The sequence below is a fragment of the Zingiber officinale genome, chromosome 10B (genome assembly GCF_018446385.1).
Source record: "Zingiber officinale cultivar Zhangliang chromosome 10B, Zo_v1.1, whole genome shotgun sequence".
Taxonomy (NCBI): domain Eukaryota; kingdom Viridiplantae; phylum Streptophyta; class Magnoliopsida; order Zingiberales; family Zingiberaceae; genus Zingiber; species Zingiber officinale.
Genome location: NC_056005.1, coordinates 30,146,178 through 30,165,490, shown reverse-complemented (window position 1 = coordinate 30,165,490; position 19,313 = coordinate 30,146,178). Strand labels below are relative to the sequence as shown.

General features: G+C 36.4%; 1 protein-coding gene across 3 annotated transcripts; it reads right to left on the bottom strand.

Moving 5' to 3' along the window:
* Positions 1–689: 689 nt before the first annotated feature.
* LOC122029607 (chlorophyll(ide) b reductase NOL, chloroplastic-like) lies at positions 690–18,855 on the bottom strand. Of its 3 annotated transcripts, none has more exons than XR_006125107.1 (14): positions 18,443–18,849; positions 17,675–17,743; positions 17,426–17,484; positions 17,269–17,355; positions 5,825–5,892; positions 5,681–5,729; positions 5,513–5,598; positions 5,247–5,304; positions 4,194–4,244; positions 3,977–4,027; positions 3,858–3,899; positions 1,173–1,254; positions 1,018–1,085; positions 690–934 (listed from the first exon to the last, which is right to left on the bottom strand). XR_006125107.1 is itself a non-coding variant. In XM_042588672.1 (14 exons), the coding sequence occupies exons 1-13, from the start codon at positions 18,684–18,686 to the stop codon at positions 1,038–1,040; spliced, it is 1,023 nt and encodes a 340-aa protein (XP_042444606.1). In that variant the 5' UTR covers positions 18,687–18,815; the 3' UTR covers positions 690–934; positions 1,018–1,037. The 3 variants fall into 3 exon arrangements, 2 of the variants coding, with proteins under 2 accessions (XP_042444606.1, XP_042444607.1); XM_042588672.1 differs by having other exon boundaries at positions 1,173–1,283; positions 18,443–18,815; XM_042588673.1 differs by lacking the exons at positions 3,858–3,899; positions 3,977–4,027 and having other exon boundaries at positions 1,173–1,283; positions 18,443–18,855.
* Between the last annotated feature and the right edge of the window lie 458 nt (positions 18,856–19,313).

Below are 19,313 nucleotides of genomic sequence, written 5' to 3'. Positions count from 1 at the left end.
TTTAATCATTATTGGTTAGAAATGGCATTCATGGAGGGATGTGCTAATTGGGGTCATTACTGAACATAGAACTCACGGAACTAAGTTCAGTGGAAGATTTGAAAAACAACTTCAAGTATAGAGAAATCGAACTCAATATAGAGAGCTTAGGAAGTCAAGTCTTAGTAAAAGTGTTGATATATAACTTAGTAAAGGAGGTCAATTGGCTTGCTGCATCACTTAAGTGAGGTCGACGTGATGTAAAAAAAAAAAATGATTATACTCATTTCATTTACCTATCTGCCCTAAAATCATATGGAAAGGAGATAAATTATGATACCAAACGATCTTCTAAATAAGAGGAGCTAATCTATCATGTGACAAATCACCTCCCAATCCGACCAAAAGTGATCCAAACGTTTAAAATCCATTCAATCGTCTAGACGGAAGGTACACGCTCACAAATGTATATATATATATATTAAGTGGGGGCCCCCTCAGTGCATGCAGTGTTGACCGCTTCACTGTGGGAGCCTCAATGGCGTACGCAGTCACGCAGGGGACGGGCAGGGGAACAACCCCTTATAATATATTATTTATTTCTTTATTTTAGACTATCCATGAACCAATCCGACCTAGTAAAGTATCCAACTCAGGTTCCCGTCTGATTTTAATAACTATCAATCATCAGTGTAATGATTTCGAAGAGATTTAGTTCCAACTCTCATTTGTTCTTTTTAAATTAGAATTCCTGAAGTATGAACGTAGATAAGCAGAAGTAGAGAGAAATCAAAAAACATATTTACAATGTTTCTGCACAGGGAACTAAAATATTTAGCTAAGTTGAAAGTTAGGCAGTACAACTAAACGAGATTGGTGCATTCTGCTGCGTAGACCATACAGAAGCCTGTGGGTTTTTCTTTCATTACTGACACTAGTGGAACAACAAGAGCACCTTCAAGTAGCACAAGTTTTGGCTCATTTAAATCCAATGGTTTAAAAAAAACAATTATGATTGTTTATAACAAGGCTGCTGACCTGCAAAATGGCCAGACCGATCAATCTTCAATAAGGTATCTGTTTCGCCGAGCGCCGAAAGCAAGTCTCTGGGTATCAGAAGCAAGAATGAGCTTAGTTGAAATGGAATGGAAGAACTAGCATCAAACAAACTCGATAATAACACTCTTCTTAACTGAAAAAATCTGGGAGTAAGCTTTGAAGCCTGTGAGAAATCTAATGTATGTGGGCTTCATGGATTGACTGCCAGGGATAGATCTGATGGATGAAACAAGGTATTCAGCAACCTACAATGAATAGTTTTAGTTGTGCGCAAAAATTAGAAACCACAGCTATTACAAACAAAAAAAAAGAATTAAACAGGAAGATGAAAACTTGGATTTTTTTTTTTTCAGTGTTGGATCACTCGATAACTAGTGACAGAATGCCATCAGCAGTGTTGGATTACTAGATAGTTAAATCGAAGCCACGGACTGAACTTTTTCCTAACTAAAGCACATTTGTTATAGAATTATTGAATTTTCGATCTCTAGTTGTAATCTTCAGTTGTTCAATTTCTTTTCACTTGTGCTAATTAGGTTTAGGCCTGGATCGGTACGGTATACCGTATCCAAAATCGAATACCGTATACCGTACCGAAAAAATCGGTATTCTAAGAAATGATACCAATACCGTACCGACATTTCGGTATACCGAAATGTCGGTATGATATCGGTAAAATACAGTCATGCCGAAGTTATATATATATTACATATAATATATAAAAAATAATTCTCTTGTAATGAAGGCAGTGAACATATAAGAACAAGAGTTGGAATTTCGGACCCAAATATGCAATATTGAAGATTAAACCAGTAGCTAGTGGTCCCAGGGTGATGGCTCGCCGGAGATTTGTCGAAATCTTGCCAGAAATAACTAAATGCTAGTTGGAAAAATAAGGGAAGCATATAGGCGTCAATCCCTATTAAAAATATCATAAATCCACCAAAGAAACAAAAGCTAAAACTCACCGGAAAATCAGACAAGAACTTGCGCAAGCATAACTCTCAGAACAGAGCTCGGTAATTAGATTTCTTCAGATTCAATGAAGGGGAAAAAATATTAGGGCTGGAGAAGAAGTTTCTAAGTTGTGCATCTTCTCCGGCGACTACGTGCGGTGGTCAACTGTGGAAGGAAAGAATCGCGAGTCGCGACGTGTGCACCGACGGCGTAAGGAGAGAACATGGTTTGGGGCCGTTTAGGGTTTGGTTTAGGCTTTAGGGGAATCTAAATTAATCATTTAATCTATAGTTACTTGGTATTTCGGTATACCGAAATATTTTAAATCGTTACCGTTACCGTTATCGACAAATTCGGTACGGTATGATACCGTACCGAATTTTTCGGTATACCGAAAATTTCCGTATACGGTATTTTTTCGGTATGATTTTTCGGTATTTCGATATTTTTTTCCAACCCTAATCAGGTTTTAGTTTCTAGGAAGTAAGACCTATTTTCTCAGGATCAATGCTAGTTATCAACAGAAGGATCTAACAGTTTAATCTTGTAGGAAGTACAACTGGACCATAAAAAATATAACAAAATATAATTAAAACCTTCACACTAACTTTTAGATCCTGAGCCACTAGGCAATGCATGGTTTTACAGTTCTTGGATTAGTTTGTAAAGTTAGTTAGTGAAAAAAAGGGATTGAAGAGCTATGGCACATGATATAAAAACAATTCACATAGCTGATATTTGAAATAGTCATCAGCAAACACAGTTTGCCTGCTGATCATCACTAATTACTTAGAGAAAGGAATCTAATTCCACGGAAAGGAAGGAGACTGCATGCCCCCTTACATTAATTACTCCAATAAATTGTGGGTGGAAGTGAGTTATAGATTATTTCACTGAAAGGATTTGGGTCATTTTTGCTTCTGCCCAACTATGGCGGAAGCATAGGAAAGGGGCTGAAAAAAAAACAAACAAAGGATGATAATTCCTGCCTGATAGTCAACCTCATTAGACTCACAAGATTCATGGTTTTTAATAAGCTTTCTACGGAGGTATTCCACGAGTTCTTCTGATCTCCTTTGCCTGCCTAGTTCACATGCAAGAATCCTCCCTAGCAGGACTAGCAAACATGCCTTTTAAGTCTTCACAAGTGTTGATGCCCAAGATGAGCTTGTGGCAGAGCTTTTGGGTGTCAAGGGTGTTGTTGGTAGCAGGGTTTGAGAGCTTGATCTTATCCCAAGGTGGGGTGCCATGACAAAGCTCAATTGCCTTGTGATCAACCATGCCTTGTGGTTGACTGTGGTTGCCTCAATAGGTCATGTTTGTGTTTGCCTGACTGACGGCAGTGTGGACCAAAAGGAGTGGCCAGCTTAGTTCATAGTGGAGACTGGAGAGCAAAAAGAAGATATCGACAATTTGGTCCTTTCTCGTGTTGGCCTTGTAATTGATGGTGGTCGGGAGGAAAGGGAGGCAACCAATGAGTTCACAGTGGAGAGCAGAAAGAAGACATCCATAATCCCCTTTCCAACTCCTTTCCCTGTTTTGTCTTCCTAGTAATCAGTCTTGTCTTCCTCTTCTCCTTCTTTCCTTTCCATTTCTTTCTCCCCCTTCCCCTTCTCACACTAATCACAACCTTAAGAAGATGAACAATTGACTCACTAACTATTAATTCTTCTGTCATTCAACCTAAGCCATGGCCAACAGCAGATATTTGTATGACACCAATTTGTTTGACTAGACTTCTGTAATGGAGAACAACAATGTTTGGCACAGGCACTATCTACAGATTAAGATGATCGAACAATATATGTTTAAATCCAGATATGTACCCTAAGCAACAAACGATCTCACAGAATAGTAATTACCACTTCAGGAGGCTCAGCTAGTATATTGATAAAAAATTTGGCCTGCAATTTGTGCTTGTGTTAGATGAGAACAAACAGCTGGATGACATGGAAAACCAAATTGCAAATTGGTGCAGTACTTGTTTAGTAATGGCTCCCGACATAAGAAGATCCGTAGTGACCATACCAGGCTGCAAAATAGGCTCCATATCAAACAAATGAAGAATACTTATATCAACCATTTCTGAAACAACCTTTCAAATTAAATCTTCAAATAACTAATATAATATAGTTTTACATAATGGAGAAACTTAGATGAGTTAACAGTAAAATTAATAGCACATGGTAGCTCGTTACCGATAAGTTGTGCACCATAACGTTTTTCACTTCATGCATCTGCAACTCTGCCTGGATACAAACAGAATGAACTGTTTATTTCGGGGATGAAGATACAGGGAACAACAGTTTTTGAGTCACTAGAAATTACAAATTCTAACTGAAAATGGTACAATTGAAAAAAATGACTTTGAAGTATATATAGTATTGTTTATGGTCCTTGTGAGTCATGGATGCGTATACAAGTGTGTAGATGCTGTAAAAAAAGGACAGCCCAGCTAGTGCACGAAGCTCCCGCCATACGGGGTCCCGGAGAAGGATTCATTGTACGTAGTCTTACCTTGCTTTTTGTAAAAGGTTGTTTCCAGGATTCGAAGCAACAAAGCAACAACTTTACCATTGCGCTAAGGCTCCCCTTCTTAGTATGTAGATACTGTACTGACCAATATTTACAATTAAAGAAAAAGGGACCTGCAGTAGAAATGGTTCAATAACAATAGTTCTTGCATTGTAGTATTGCTTGATTGTTGCACAGTAGCCTAATCTATTATATTACTACATAGGGCTAAGGATGATTAGAGGGATACTCTCCCAAACTCTAAATTGAGAGGAGTTTTGTGTGCTGTAACCACCTTTTTTGCTGATGTCAACTTGCCTACCATCTCTATAATGGTCCAATACCACCCTCAAGAGCTGCCTAAGAATGATACAGAACTAGATACCAAAATTATGGATTTTGTCATTTTTTTTTAAAACCCACCGTATATTTGTAAGATCAATCATGATGAGAAGATTTTTCTTCATATTTTCAACACCTACTACACATCAACTTTAATCCCCGGCATCCTAAACAATGCTGATTGCATTACAGTTTGTATTCTTTTTCTCGACTGAGAAGCCATTATTAGATGATCCTCAAACACAGCAAAATTGAGAACAGTTAGGGCTTAGCTAAATCCAAATGTCAACAAATTATGATCTTCAAACAATTTTTTCATATGAAGGGATTGAATGAAAAGCTTTTGTTTATTAGCAAAATTATCCAAATGAATCATTTATATTAATAACAGCTACCTGCAAGGACTTGGTGAGATGCACAACACTTCGCTTGGTTGCCCCATAAGCAGCAAATCTGACAAGTGGACACAAGTAATTCCAAATAACATACAAGATGAACAGTAGGGTTACCAGATATGTGTCACTCGATAACATAGGATGACTAGGAGAAGAAAGACAGTTGTATTAGCATCACTTATTCTATTATTCATATTTTCATATAATTCTCTGGAAAATCAATAATTGTTCCCACCACTAATAATAGGAACTCAAGGAAAGTTAACCTTGGTGTTGGTCTTCCATCTGAACCCGCTCCATCAATGTTAAATATATGACCACCTCGAGGCTGGTCAAACATCATATTTATTGCCTATAATATACACAAAGGCATAAATGCTACAAAGAAACCATAATAAGATTGTGCCAAACAAAACCAATTACAATAACAGTACCTCACGACAACAAATCATCAAACCCAGTGTATTTGTGGTTACAACTTCCCTTAACATAAAGTTAAACTCTCAGAATTGTGTTTGAAAGAGATCATATCCAACATAAAGAGATCAAAGGAGGTTTATTATTAAGAAGCCACTTACAGAAGATCGTCATCAGATGTTTCAGCCAATGGTTTGTAACTGTATGCATTTGATCCAGCATTATTAATCTGTAGTTTTTTTTCAGGTTTAGAAGGATATTTGGAACAACTAAGAATCAATAATAAACATAAGAATAGCAACCTTTTCAGACTCAATGAATCTCAACATTCTACAGCTCGTAAAACTCCAAGATAATGCATAAAAGTACATCACCAGTAGCATACTTCCAGATATATAGTAGTATTTATCTGCTGTTGATAGCAAAACATACTGAAAGTTGTATATCCTATTAGTCTATGCATGCCCACCAGAATGCACTAGCAGTCTCCAGTGGAACAACTAAATGAGCTATGCTAGTGAGCTATGATAATTAACGGTCAGTATTATGTGGAAATATCAACTGTATGTGCATTGAACTATTACCTTGATGATCAATATTGTGATGTGTTTTTTAATGTCAAATCGACATTTCTCACTGTTATAAAAGATGGTATCCACTATCTGAGTCTTTCAGGAGGAGGCCTCTATGAAAGGCAAAAGCTCCATGTAAACATGAGATCCAGGGTTATACTGAAGAGCCATATTAGGAACTTCTGTGCAAAACGAAAATCATTGATAACCTGGCACATTCTGTTTGAACATTGTTTCAACAATAATCTGATTTAATCTCTTTCTTGATATTAACTTGTCCTTTCAAGAGTGGATATTTGTGGGTGCAGAAAGCATTAGACGATCGAATCTGTATTTTGATAATGGTAAAGGGTTCAAAGTTAATATTACTTGTTATCTAATAGGTTGGAATGAGTTTGCAGAAAAAGTCCTAAGTATACTTAGGCAAAAATCCTAGTGGATTCTAAGCAGGAGGAAAACCCTGGGGGTGGTAACCCTAGGTCCTAGGAGGCGGTAACGCTAGGTGATGGAAAATCTTAACTGCGGTTAGGCAGGTGGAAACCCCTAGGGGTGGTAACCCTAGGTCCTAAGGGTGGTAACCCTAGGCTGAGGAAAACCCTATGTCATAAGGGGTGGTAACCCTAAACTACGGAAAACCCTAGGGGTTACCACTCTAAGCTATGGAAAACCCTAGGGGGTGGTAACCCTAGGCGGAAAGTCCAATCGGTCTGGAGGACCGATCTGGCAACAAGTAAACTCTCTTGAGAGGAGTAGGTGAAGACGCGTTCCCCGACGAGAGAACAGTAGGTATCGGTTCGACTTAGGGTTTCCAGGAAATCCGAAGTCAGAACCGGACCGTCCGCAACTTAATTATTTAATATTATTTTCTTTGTTTGTCTAACTCTATTTTGCAGGAAACTAACAGTTCTGCAGGGTCGGACTCAGTCTTGATCGGTCGACCGAACGACCTTATCGGTCGACCGAATCCCAGCACACAAAGGATCGGAATCCATCTCTCGGTGAAGGGTTGACCAGATGCATCGGTCGATTGAACCTCGAGATCGGTCGAGCGAACCGAAGATAGAAATAGACCTGGTCAAGCGAGTTGATCGGATCAGATGAGGCAGAGACCATCGGCTGATTAGTCGACCGAACAGAGGGATCGATCGACCGAACGCAGGCCCTATCCAGAGAGGCTGCGTCTGGACGAGAGGCTAGGCAAGTTTAGCAAGTTCGATCGACTGAACCAGGAGATCGGTCGACCGATCCAGGTCGACTCAAAGCTTGATCCCCAAGATTAGGGGATCTGGATCAGGGGATTTAGATCAGGCTTGAAGCTGCTATAGAAAGGGGTCTCAGCCAGCTACTTCGGACAACAATTCTACAAGCAATATTCGAAACTGCGCTCTACGCCAAAACGACTCAACGACGCTCAACTGCTATTCCGACAATCGATGACTACTTCCATCATCTTTTGTATTGTCGGTATAATCTTTTAAGTTCAATACTTGTATTTACTTATTTGTAAAAGATTCTCAAGCTTATAGTGATTGTCCATCGAAAGCACTCTCACGTGCGGGCCTTGGAGTAGGAGTCGCCACAGACTCCGAACCAAGTAAAAGAAATTGTGTTAGCGATTGTTCTTAGTCCTTTATTTATTTTCGCTGCATACTTACTTTGAGTTTTACGAAACGAACGAAAAAACAAGGCGTGCTATTCACCCCCACCCCCCCCCCCCCTAGCACGTCTACGATCCTACAATTGGTATCAGAGCCATATTGCTCTGAATTGGTGAAACTACCAATCGAGCAGAGGGGTTTTTTTTTTTAAATTAACAGTTTTTTTTGTGAATTACTAGTTTTACTTTTCTACCGCACTACTAATCCAAGACCAAGTCTTGGAACATTTGTTATTTTTATTTTGTGTGCGAGATTCTTATTTTAGTGGCCAACCAAAAAGGCTACAGCATAGCTCGCCCGCCTCTCATCTCTGGCGAAGATTTTGGCTATTGGAAAGGCCGAATGGAGTACTACCTCCAAGCCTAACTCGAGATGTGGATGGTCATCAAAACCGACATCTCACTCCCACTCGACGGCATTGGAAAATCAGTATCATGTGAGAACTGGGACTCAAGTCTGATGAAGAAGGTCGAGGTCAATGTTAAAGCGACATGTACTCTTCAATGTGGTTTAACAAAGGAGGAGCTAAACCGAGTAGGCCCGTTCTCAAGCACCAAAGACTTGTGGGAGAAGCTAATTGAGCTGCATAAAGGGACCTCCGATACTAAGGTAAGTAAAAGAGATTTAATTTTAAATAAGTTGTATAACATAAAAATGCAGGATGGCGAATCTGCGAGTCAACTACACGCATGCATTCAAGACCTTCTCAACAGTCTCCACGCGATCGGACAGAAGGCGGAACACCTTATGGGCATCAATGGTAGATGCTTACAAGGTCTCTAAGGACCTTTCCTCCATTAGATTAGATGAATTATTCTTAGAGTTTGAATTACATGAACAGACTAATACACCTGTGGCCGAGAAAGGTATTGCTTTGATTGCAGGTACTAGTAGAACGAGGGAAACAAAAGCATAGCGTAAAACTGAACCCGAGTCCGAAGAAGAATCGGACTCAGATGAAGCCAACGACGAAATCACAGCCGAGCTGGTGAATCTGGTACGAAAACTCTACAAGAAGAAGAAAAGATTCACCAAGGACATCAAGAAGGTGATTCAGTCCAAGACTGTACAAGCAAGTTCAAAAATGAAGTTCGAGGTAACCTGCTACGGCTACAACAAGAAAGGACACATCAAAGCCAACTGTCCGAACCAACAGGAAACAAAGAAACAAAGAAACAAAGGAAGAAAAAAACACTGCAGGCGACGTGGGATGAGTCTTCTTCAAAAGACTCTAACGAAGAGCTCGAACAGACGAGCTTCCTTGCGCTTACAACCCGGGAACAAATCGACGAATCAGAAACTGAGAGAAGCCACGGATCTGTATCCATTTTCGAAGGGTCTAACCCCACTGTAAGAACCTCTCAATTAAAGAAATTGCATAATTTAGTTAATTATCTCTTAAGTAAATTAGCCAAATTCAACCTCCGAGTCAAGTCTCTCCAAAAGAAGGTAACAATCCTTAAGGAGGAGACTCTAAGTCCTTTGACTGAGTCGGTTCAAAATGGAAGTTCAACTTAAGTCCAACAACTTGAGGAAGAAAATTCCAATTTGAAAACTCAAGTTAAAGAACTTAAGGACACGTTGGAACGGTTCACCTTGGGTTCCAAGAATCTTGATCTGATTCTTGGAAAGCAAAGAGTCGTCTACAATCGATCCGGACTTCAATTTAAGGCTAAACAAAAATACAAATCTTACTTATCGCTTGTAAATAGAACAAATAGAAAATTAGTCAAAGCATGGATCCCCAAGTCAAACTTGATTAATCAACTTAGACTTGATCAATATTGGGTCCCCAAGGATCAAATTCATTACCTTGATAGACCTTATCGAGGCTATGATCCAAGGGAAGCAAATAAAAAAATCATTTTTATCAATAAATAGATTTGTTTGATGCTCGAGTTACTGCTTTCATTATGCATGCTTAGACTATGATAGATAAGGACCTAGGCGAGATTTACACTTGATTAGTTAGACCTAAAAAAGGAAATTTAATATCCAATTTCTTTTAAAGGCTTTGTCTAGAAGTGGTGGATGATCACATACCTGAGAAGGCCTAGTGCCTCGTCACAGCCTAGAAGCCAATCTTTGAAATGAATATTTAATTGACTAATTGTAAAACCTAAATCTAACTCAAATGTAAATCAATTCTTAGATGATAATCTAAATCAAAGATAAAATTAACCATCTCATAGAAACCTATAAGGTTTCCTGATTGTTAATTTAGAAAAGGGTGAGATGGACTTAGGTAAAATTTAGAATTAATATAAATCTAATAAATCTTAATTAATCTTAATACATCTTAATTTATAAATCTTAATAATCTTAATAAATCTTAATTTATAAATCTAATAAATCTTAATTAATCTTAATAAATCTTAATTAATCAATTAATAAATCTTATTCATTTATTAAGTTTAACCAATTCATAACTTAATTTAATAAATTCAATTAAACACAAAAACCATCTCACACTCACCCATAGGAATAACATGTTTGACAATCTAGACTGGGTGAGATGGAATATTAAGGAGCTAATTTCAATTAAACTATCTTTTAATTCGTCAAATTGAACCAAATCAAATACTTTATGTGTAGGAACATAAAAATTTAGATCAATGGATGTTAGATAGTGGATGCTCCAGACACATGATTGGAGATAGATTGAAATTCACTAAGCTACAACTCCAGAACTTAGGGTCAGTTATGTTTGACAACGATGAAAAATTTAAGGTAATCGGAACAGGTAATATCGAACTAAGTTCCGATTTTATTATTTGAAAAGTACTGTTGGTTGATAAATTGAATTTTAACTTACTTAGTATTAGTAAATTATGTGACTCTGGGTACTTAGTCACATTTTCAAAATCTAAGTGTTTAATTAAAAACATTAAAAATTCTGAAATTACACTTAAGGAAATTAGGAAACATGACATCTACGTAATTGACCTATCAACCTCCTCACTAAAGTGTCTCCTGACACAACAAGAGGAAACTAAGTTGTGGCACAAAACTGGACTACACTCATACCAGACTCATTTCAAAAATGAGTCAAAATGGCTTAATTAGAGGTTTACCCAAATTAAGCATTATAGAAAATACAATCTGTAGTGTCTGCCAACAGGGTAAACAAACCAAGTCAACCTACAAGTTAACCAACTTAAAAAGAACTAACTCAATACTTGAGCTCCTACACTTAGACCTGTTTGATTCACATGGAGCCAAGTCACTAAGCAAAAACCAATATTGTTTAGTTATAATTGATGATTACTCAAGATTTACTTAGGTAAAATTTCTAAAAACTAAAGATGAAACTTATGAAATCTTTAAAACCTTTTGCAAGTTGATAGAAAATGAAAAAGATATTAAAATTAAAAGAATTAGAAGTGATAATGGAGGGAAATTTGAAAACCATAAATTTATTGAATTTTGTGAAATTAATGGATACAAACATAAGTACTCATGCCCTAGAACCCCCAACAAAATGGTCTAGTAGAACGAAAAAATAAAACCCTACAAGAAACCGCTAGAACCATGTTAAATGAATACAACCTAAACAACCAATTCTGGGTTGAGACAATAAATACGGCTTATTACGTTCAAAATAGAATTTTAATCAATAAATTTTAGAATAAAACTCCATATGAAATATATTATAATAAAATCCCCAACTTAAATTATTTAAAAGTGTTTGGATGTAAAGTCCACATTCTAAACACTAAGGACTACTTAGAAAAATTTACATCAAAATCAATCCCAGGAATCTTTTTATGGTACTCCACAACCAGTAGGGCTTATAGAGTATATAACAAAGATACCCTAAAATTTGAAGAAACAACTAATATGATTTTTGATGAAGAAAATAACTTAACTAATTTAACAAATGAAAATGTCAATACAGAAAAGATTAATACAAGAAACATAGATGATAAAAATTTTCAAATTAAATCTAGTGAATCACAAGAACCAATTATTGATCCTAATATAAGACTATCAAGAATGAGTATCAATCACCTATCTAATCAAATTTTGGGTGACCCAACCCTAGGAGTTCGAACTAGATCATCCTATAGAAACCTAAGTCAGATAGCCCTTATTTCCAAAATTGAACCCAAGACTATAGAAGAAGCCTTACCTGACCCAGACTGGGTATTAGCAATGCAAGAGGAGTTAGCCCAATTTAAAAGAAACCGAGTCCGAGAACTTGTATCTAAACCCATAAGTAAAACCATAGTTGATACTAAATGAGTATTTGGAAATAAATTGGATGATAAAGGTGAAATAATAAGAAATAAAGCTAGGTTAGTAGCAAAGGGGTTTAGCCAAGTAGAAGTGTTAGATTATGATGAAACTTATGCACCTGTAGCCAGACTTGAATCCATAAGGATGCTGCTAGCCTATGCAGCATATAAAGAATTCAAGTTATACCAAAATGGATGTAAAATCTACATTCTTAAATGGGTTCATCAAGGAAGAGGTGAATGTAAGTCAACCCCCAGGATTTAAGGATTTGGACCACCCGGACTATGTCTTTAGGTTAAAGAAAGCTTGGTATGTATTAAAACAAGCACTTAGGGCTTGGTATGAACGCCTATCAATTTATCTAATATCTAAGGGGTTTAAACAAGGTCAAATAGATCAAACTTTATTTGTAAAAACCTTAGAAAAAGACATCTTTATCGCACAAATTTACGTAGATGATATAATTTTTTGCTCAACCAATACTAAATTTCTAAAAGAATTTACTAAATTAATGGAAAGTGAATTTGAAATGAGCTTAGTTGGGGAATTTAATTTTTTCTTAGGCCTACAAATCAAACAAACCAAAGAAGGAATATATATTTTTCAAACAAAATATGCTAAGGAACTAATTAGAAAATTTGGCATGGAAAATTCAAAAAATATAAATATCCCAATGACAACTAATGTTAAAATTGATTCTAACTTAGAAGAAAAACCAGTAGATTTAAAATATTACCGAAGTACTATAGGAAGTCTATTATACCTAACTGCAAGTCGACCTGATATTCTGTTTATAGTAGGTATGTGTGCTAGGAACCAATCTTGTGCAAAAGAATCACACTTAACAAATGTTAAAAGAATACTTAGATACATTAAGGAAACCCTAAATGTAGGATTTTGGCACCCTAGGACTAGCACCTTTGACCTAATTGGCTATTCTGACTCAGACTATACCGGGTGCAAACTAGATAGAAAAAGTATAAGTGGAAGCTGTCAATTTCTAGGTCAATGCCTAGTAAGTTGGTCAAGCAGAAAACAACACTGTATTGCTTTATCCATTACTGAAGCAGAGTACATAGTCATGGGGGAATGTGCATCTCAACTATTATGGATGATGCATACCTTAAAGGACTATCAATTAGAATATAAAAATATAAAAATTTCAATTGATAATGTAAGTTTTATTAACTTAACCAAAAATCCTATCCAACATTTAAGGACTAAACACATAGAAGTAAAACATCACTTTGTAAGGGATCATGTAGCTAAGGGTGACATTGTACTTAACTATGTTGAGTCCAAGTCAAGCCTGGCTGACATTTTCACAAAATCCTTATCTGAACTTGAGTTCAGTGCACTTAGAAGACAAATAGGAATGTACTTAGTAGAATAGAGCTTATTTTTGAAAATATTTCTCTTTATTATTATTTTTTTAAAAAAAATAGCTTGGTGTTAAAAACTCTAGGAAAAATGTTTTCAAAATTCTAATTTTATTAATCATTCAAAATTTAGACTTAGCCTAGGTACTTAACTCTTAGAAAGCATATTCCCCTAGGTCTCAGGCAGAGCATCTCACAAGCAAGATACACAAGCACACTAGGATTACCTTGCTTGTGTATGAAAAACACTTAAAATGATGTGAGATGCATAGGGTACGCCTGGACTTTAGAATGCTTATGTCTATGTATCAACATAAGTCTGGGCAATAAATACCAAATTCAAATTAATCAAATTAAGTTATCCATGCTTAATCAAACTAATTGGAACACTTACTTAATTTGACTAACCAAGTGAAAGTTACTACCTCATGGTAAACAGTTAGTAGCTAAAGGTTAGACATTTGTTTAAAAGTAGATGTTTCAGCTTGAAAATATGTTGTTACTCATGTTTGGACTCTAGGACCCTAAAAATCTTTTGGCATTAATTAAGGGAGAGTGCAAAGAAGTTTAAGACATTAATTTTTATTAAAGCATTGTTTTTCAAAGCTAAACTTTTTCAAATTAATAGTATTTTCGAAAAAGAAAATTCAGCTTTTATTTAAATAAAATTATTTTTAAGCTAAAATATTTTTTTTAAGTACTTGACAAAGTTTTTTTTTTAAAAAAAAAACTAAGTATTTTCGAAAACGTTTCTAATTTAGCTAAGTATTTTTCAAAACAATAATTGTTAATAGTATTTTTGAAAAAGAAAATTCAGTTTTTATTTAAATAAAATTATTTTTAAGCTAAAATATTTTTTTTAACTAAGGACTTGACAAAGTTTTTTTTTAAAAAAAAAACTAAGTATTTTCGAAAACATTTCTAATTTAGCTTAGTGTTTTTCAAAACAATAATTCTCAAAACTTAAGTTTATCTAAGTTTTCATTAAACTAAGTTTTTATCATTTTTGTTTAAGTTGAGTATTTTTTAAGCTTGACTATGCTTTTATGAAAATCTCCTTTAAGCTAAGTACTTAAGCTAAGCTTCTATCAAAATCTTTTTAAAATCCAAGTACTTAACTAAGTTTTGATAAAACTAAGTATTTGATAAAATATTTTTAAGTAATTTTTAAAGAAATCATTTTCTTAACTAAGTTTTTTTTACAAGAGATTCTTTTTAAAACTAAAGTGTTTATCGAAACCTTTATAAAGCTAAGTACTAAGTTTTTATCAAAATCTTATTAAAGCTAAGTGCCTATCAAAATATTTTCAAAGCAAAGTTTTGTTGAAAAAGCTAAGTATTTTCAAAGTATTTCTAATTTAGCTCCGTATTTGGAAAAAACTAAGCCAGGTTTACAACTTAAGATTAACTAAGTCCTTTTGAAAAATCCAAGTCCCTTTCCACGCTTAAAAATTAGCTAAGATTTTTTTTTGAGTGCTACCTTTTAGGGGGAGCTAAAAGTTAAAAAGGATAAATTTCCTATCTTTACATCTTTCTCTCTATTTAGTATTATTTTTGATTTATGGCAAAGGGGGAGAGAAGATTAAAGTTAAGAAAAAGAGAAAGCTAAGTGGTTAGGGGGGAGCTATAACAAGTTGTACTAAATGCAATTTACATTTCTGCTACATTGCATCTCTTCCTAATTATCGCTTTATTGCTTTATATTTTACTTAACTTTGAATGGTGTTGTCATAACAAAAAAGGGGGAGATTGTTGGTGTAGGAAGCATCAGACGATCGAACCTGTGTTTTGATAATGGCAAAGGGTTCAAAGTTAAGATTACTTGTTATCTAATAGGTTGGAATGAGTTTGCAGAAAAAGTCCTAAATGTACTTAGGTAAAAGTCCTAGTAGATTCTAGGCAGGAGGAAAACCCTAGGGGTGATAACCCTAGGTCCTAGGGGGTGGTAACCCTAAGTGATGGAAAGTCTTAACTACGATTAGGCAGGTGAAAAACCCTAGGGGGCGGTAACCCTAGGCTGAGTAAAATCCTAGGGGGTGGTAACCCTACGTCCTAGGGGGCGGTAACCCTAGGCTGAGGAAAACGCCAGGGGGTGGTAACCCTAGGTCCTAGAGGATGGTAACCCTAGGCTACGGAAAATCCTAGGGGTGGTAACCCTAGGCAGAAAGTCCAGTCGGTCTGGAGGACCAATTTGGTAATAGGTAAACTCTCCTGAGAGGAGTAGGTGAGGATGCATTCCCCGGCGAGGGAATAGTAGGCGTCGGTTCGACCTAGGGTTTCCAGGAAATTCGAAGTCAGAACCGGATAGTCCGCACGCTGTCAACTTAATTGTTTAATATTATTTGCTCTGTTTGTCTAACTCTGTTTTGCAGAAAACTAACAGTTTTGCAAGGTCGGACTCAGCCTTGATCGGTCGACCGAAACCCAACACACAAAGGATCAGAATTCAGCTCTCGATGAAGGGTTGACTAGAGGGATCAGTCGACCGAACCGAAGATAGACATAGACCTGGTCGAGCGTGTTGATCGGATCAAATGAGGCAGACACCATCGGCTGATCGGTCGACCGAACAGAGGGAACGGTCGATCGAACGCAGGCGCTATCCAGAGAGGTTGCGTCTGGACGGGAGGCCGGGCAAGCTCAGTAGGTTCAGTCGACCGAACCAGGGGATTGGTTGATCGATCCAAGTCGAGTCAAAGCTTGATCCCGAAGATCAGGGAATCTAGATCAAGCTTGAAGCTGCTATATAAAGGGGTCTCGACCAGCTACTTCGGATAACAATTGTACAAGCAATCTTCGAAGATGCGCTCTACGCCAAAACGACTCAACGACGCTCAACTGCTATTCCGACAATCGACGACTATTTCCATCTTCTTTTGTATTGTCGGTATAATCTTTTAAGTTCAATACTTGTATTTACTTATTTGTAATAGATTCTCGAGCTTATAGTAATTGTCCATCGAAAGCACTCTCACGTGCGGGCCTTGAAGTAGGAGTCGCCACAGGCTTCGAACCAAGTAAAAAAAATTGTGTTAGCGATTGTCTTTGGTCCTTTCTTTATTTCCGCTGCATACTTACTTTGAGTTTTACGAAACGAATGAAAAAGCAAGGCGTGCTATTCACCCCCTTAGCACGTCTATGATCCAACAGATATTGTCATCATAATCTTTCATTCTCGCATACTTCAAAATCCTATAATATCTTTAACCAGAGTGAATTAAGAAAAGATTTAATATATCTAGTCTTCTTTTGAAGATCAGATAAAGTCAATCCAAGTCTTTGTTAATAAACAAGATTGTATTGTGTCCTTTTGAAGATCATCACCAAGTTATTTTTAAGATATTTCACTTAAAGATTGTTATCAACTTAGTCCTGCAGCCAACTATTTTAAAAATTGTGTTGTAAAACTTCAAACATTGTCCCAATATGATATTGGTTGAGTGTCTTTTCATTTTTTATTGTTCTATTATGGAACCTTTCCAAATTTATGTAACAAACTGGATACAAATGGCATCACATCTATGCTCCACTGTAAGGACTTTTAGAAACAACTATATTTTTGCATATTTAGTTAGGCATAGACATCAAACATACATGGATTATAATCTCCTCCAGTGTTATTTATACAATTTAATTTTTTTCCCTCTCATCTAAGATTAAATGCCAAACATTTTTTTTCATCCTATAAAACTGCAAGGGCACGATAAATGTCAACAGATAAGTAAATTAGAATGACCTTTTAAGCCAGATTGTATACCCATATGTCAATATATCCTAGAGTTTCATGCGCAAAAGAAACCAACGCTTTGACATCCTTTCCTTCTCTAACATCACATACAGTTCCCTGGAATGACATATAACACTCTAATTAGCAAGAAAAAAGCTTCAACATTTAATTAAAGGTGATGCATTACCCACACTCGCTCTCCGAATTCCTTTCTCAAGTCCCGGAGCACTGATTCCACACGTTCAGCTGCAGAGTACCAGCATATCACCAGTATAACAACTTCAGTCTCATTACTTAGGTCCAAAAGGAATGCAACATACAAGACATGTAGAATGACTAAAATAAGCATATGTGGGAAACTGACTTAATCAAAAATCAGTTACAAATTAAACATAAAAGAAGTCCTAATTAAGGTTAAAGAATTGCAATTCTATACCTGATCTTGAGCATATTAAAACATTATCACCCGCCTTTAAAAATTCCCTCGCAAGTGCATATCCAATTCCTGGCAAATTAGAGAACAATGTCACTTAAGAGGGACAACAACCTGAATAGTCTACGTAGGAAAGAAATTCCGGTTCCTACAAAAGTATAATCAAGTAGAAGCAAGCATGCATATTAAATTTGAATACTTGTCAGTAATCTCTGTATCCTGCTCAATAAGTTGTAAATCTCAAACTAATCACATTGATGAGTATAATAGTTCATGACATTAGTTTGGTTATATATAAAAGGGTTTGTGTTTGGTTTCAGATGCATAATAGCCTAAGAAGACAAAATAAGTTAATGCACCATCCATTCAAATAGGTAAATATACAGTAGTGATCAATTGTAGTAGCCTGCAGTTATTCTTTTTGAGGCTTGACAGTATCAAAAAAAGGAGAAAGGACACCCAAAAGTAACACAAGCAAAAAACATGACTCTTACGGATGTAAAGAGATTGGTGGAACAACACATAGTAGCAATAGCGAAAGCAAATAAATGTCTATTTGCAGGAAAGGGAAATGTAGTTCTTTCTTTGATATAAATTAGGTCTGCAATTTTCCAAAATTTTCACTATAAAAAGATTGAAAAATGATCATAAAAAAAAAGAATATCGCAAAAAAGACAACCCCTGAAACCCCAAAACGCTAGCTATTAATAACTCTTGCACTTTCCACATAAATAGTCTCCCACAAAGATGCATAAAGGTAAAAGCAAAGACCTTTAGTGGAACCGGTGATGAGCACATTATAAGGAGGCAACATTGGTTCTCGTTCCCTCTTCCTGACATCAGGGGATTCCGCCCGGAATGTTTTGAGTTTCCTGGCACTGCAGAGGTAAGGGAGGGAACGACGGACGAGGCTTCCTCCACCGACCGGTCCTGAGGTCGAATTGAACCTACCTCCGACGAGGATGCGAGGGAGTGCGGTGTAGCTGGAGATGGCAGGTAAAGCGACGGAAGCCATCGAAGAAGAAGAAGAAGAAGAAGAAGAGGTTTGTGGATTAGAGCGGGTTGCTTCTCAATATGGTTAGGCAAATTTGCACGGATATCCCTTCCAAAATAAAGTTTGTCGTATCTATCCTCTCGGAAAGATAAAATTTGCAATTGTGTCCTCATCTTAAATTTCCGTAGCCGGAGTTAGCAATGTTATGGCAGGTCTTATCTTCGTTGTTTGCAATCATTTTCATCTCTTCTTATATGACTTGTCATTTTACCCCCAACTAAGCTGACAGAGATGATCCGTAAGCAATTTTATGTTCAATATGGAACTATGAGATTGATTTGTTTTTATCAATAGCAGACATAAAAGAATTTGCTAAACTGGTGAATGATTTCATAAACTTCTTTGTGGTATGCAATGTTGGATTTAATCTTCTATTCGTTCATAAGGATTATATCGTTAAGATACTGAACCTGTTAAGTGATTTAACTCTGATTTATTGCGTTTCAGATTATTAGATGTGGATTAGATATGTAGACCCCTTAAATTCGATCTGTTATCATTGATAGATTAATAATGGATGCAAATCTACTATATTTTGGATCGCTCCCCATTGGATTATGCCATCAGACAGAACTTCTCGTTTCTCAT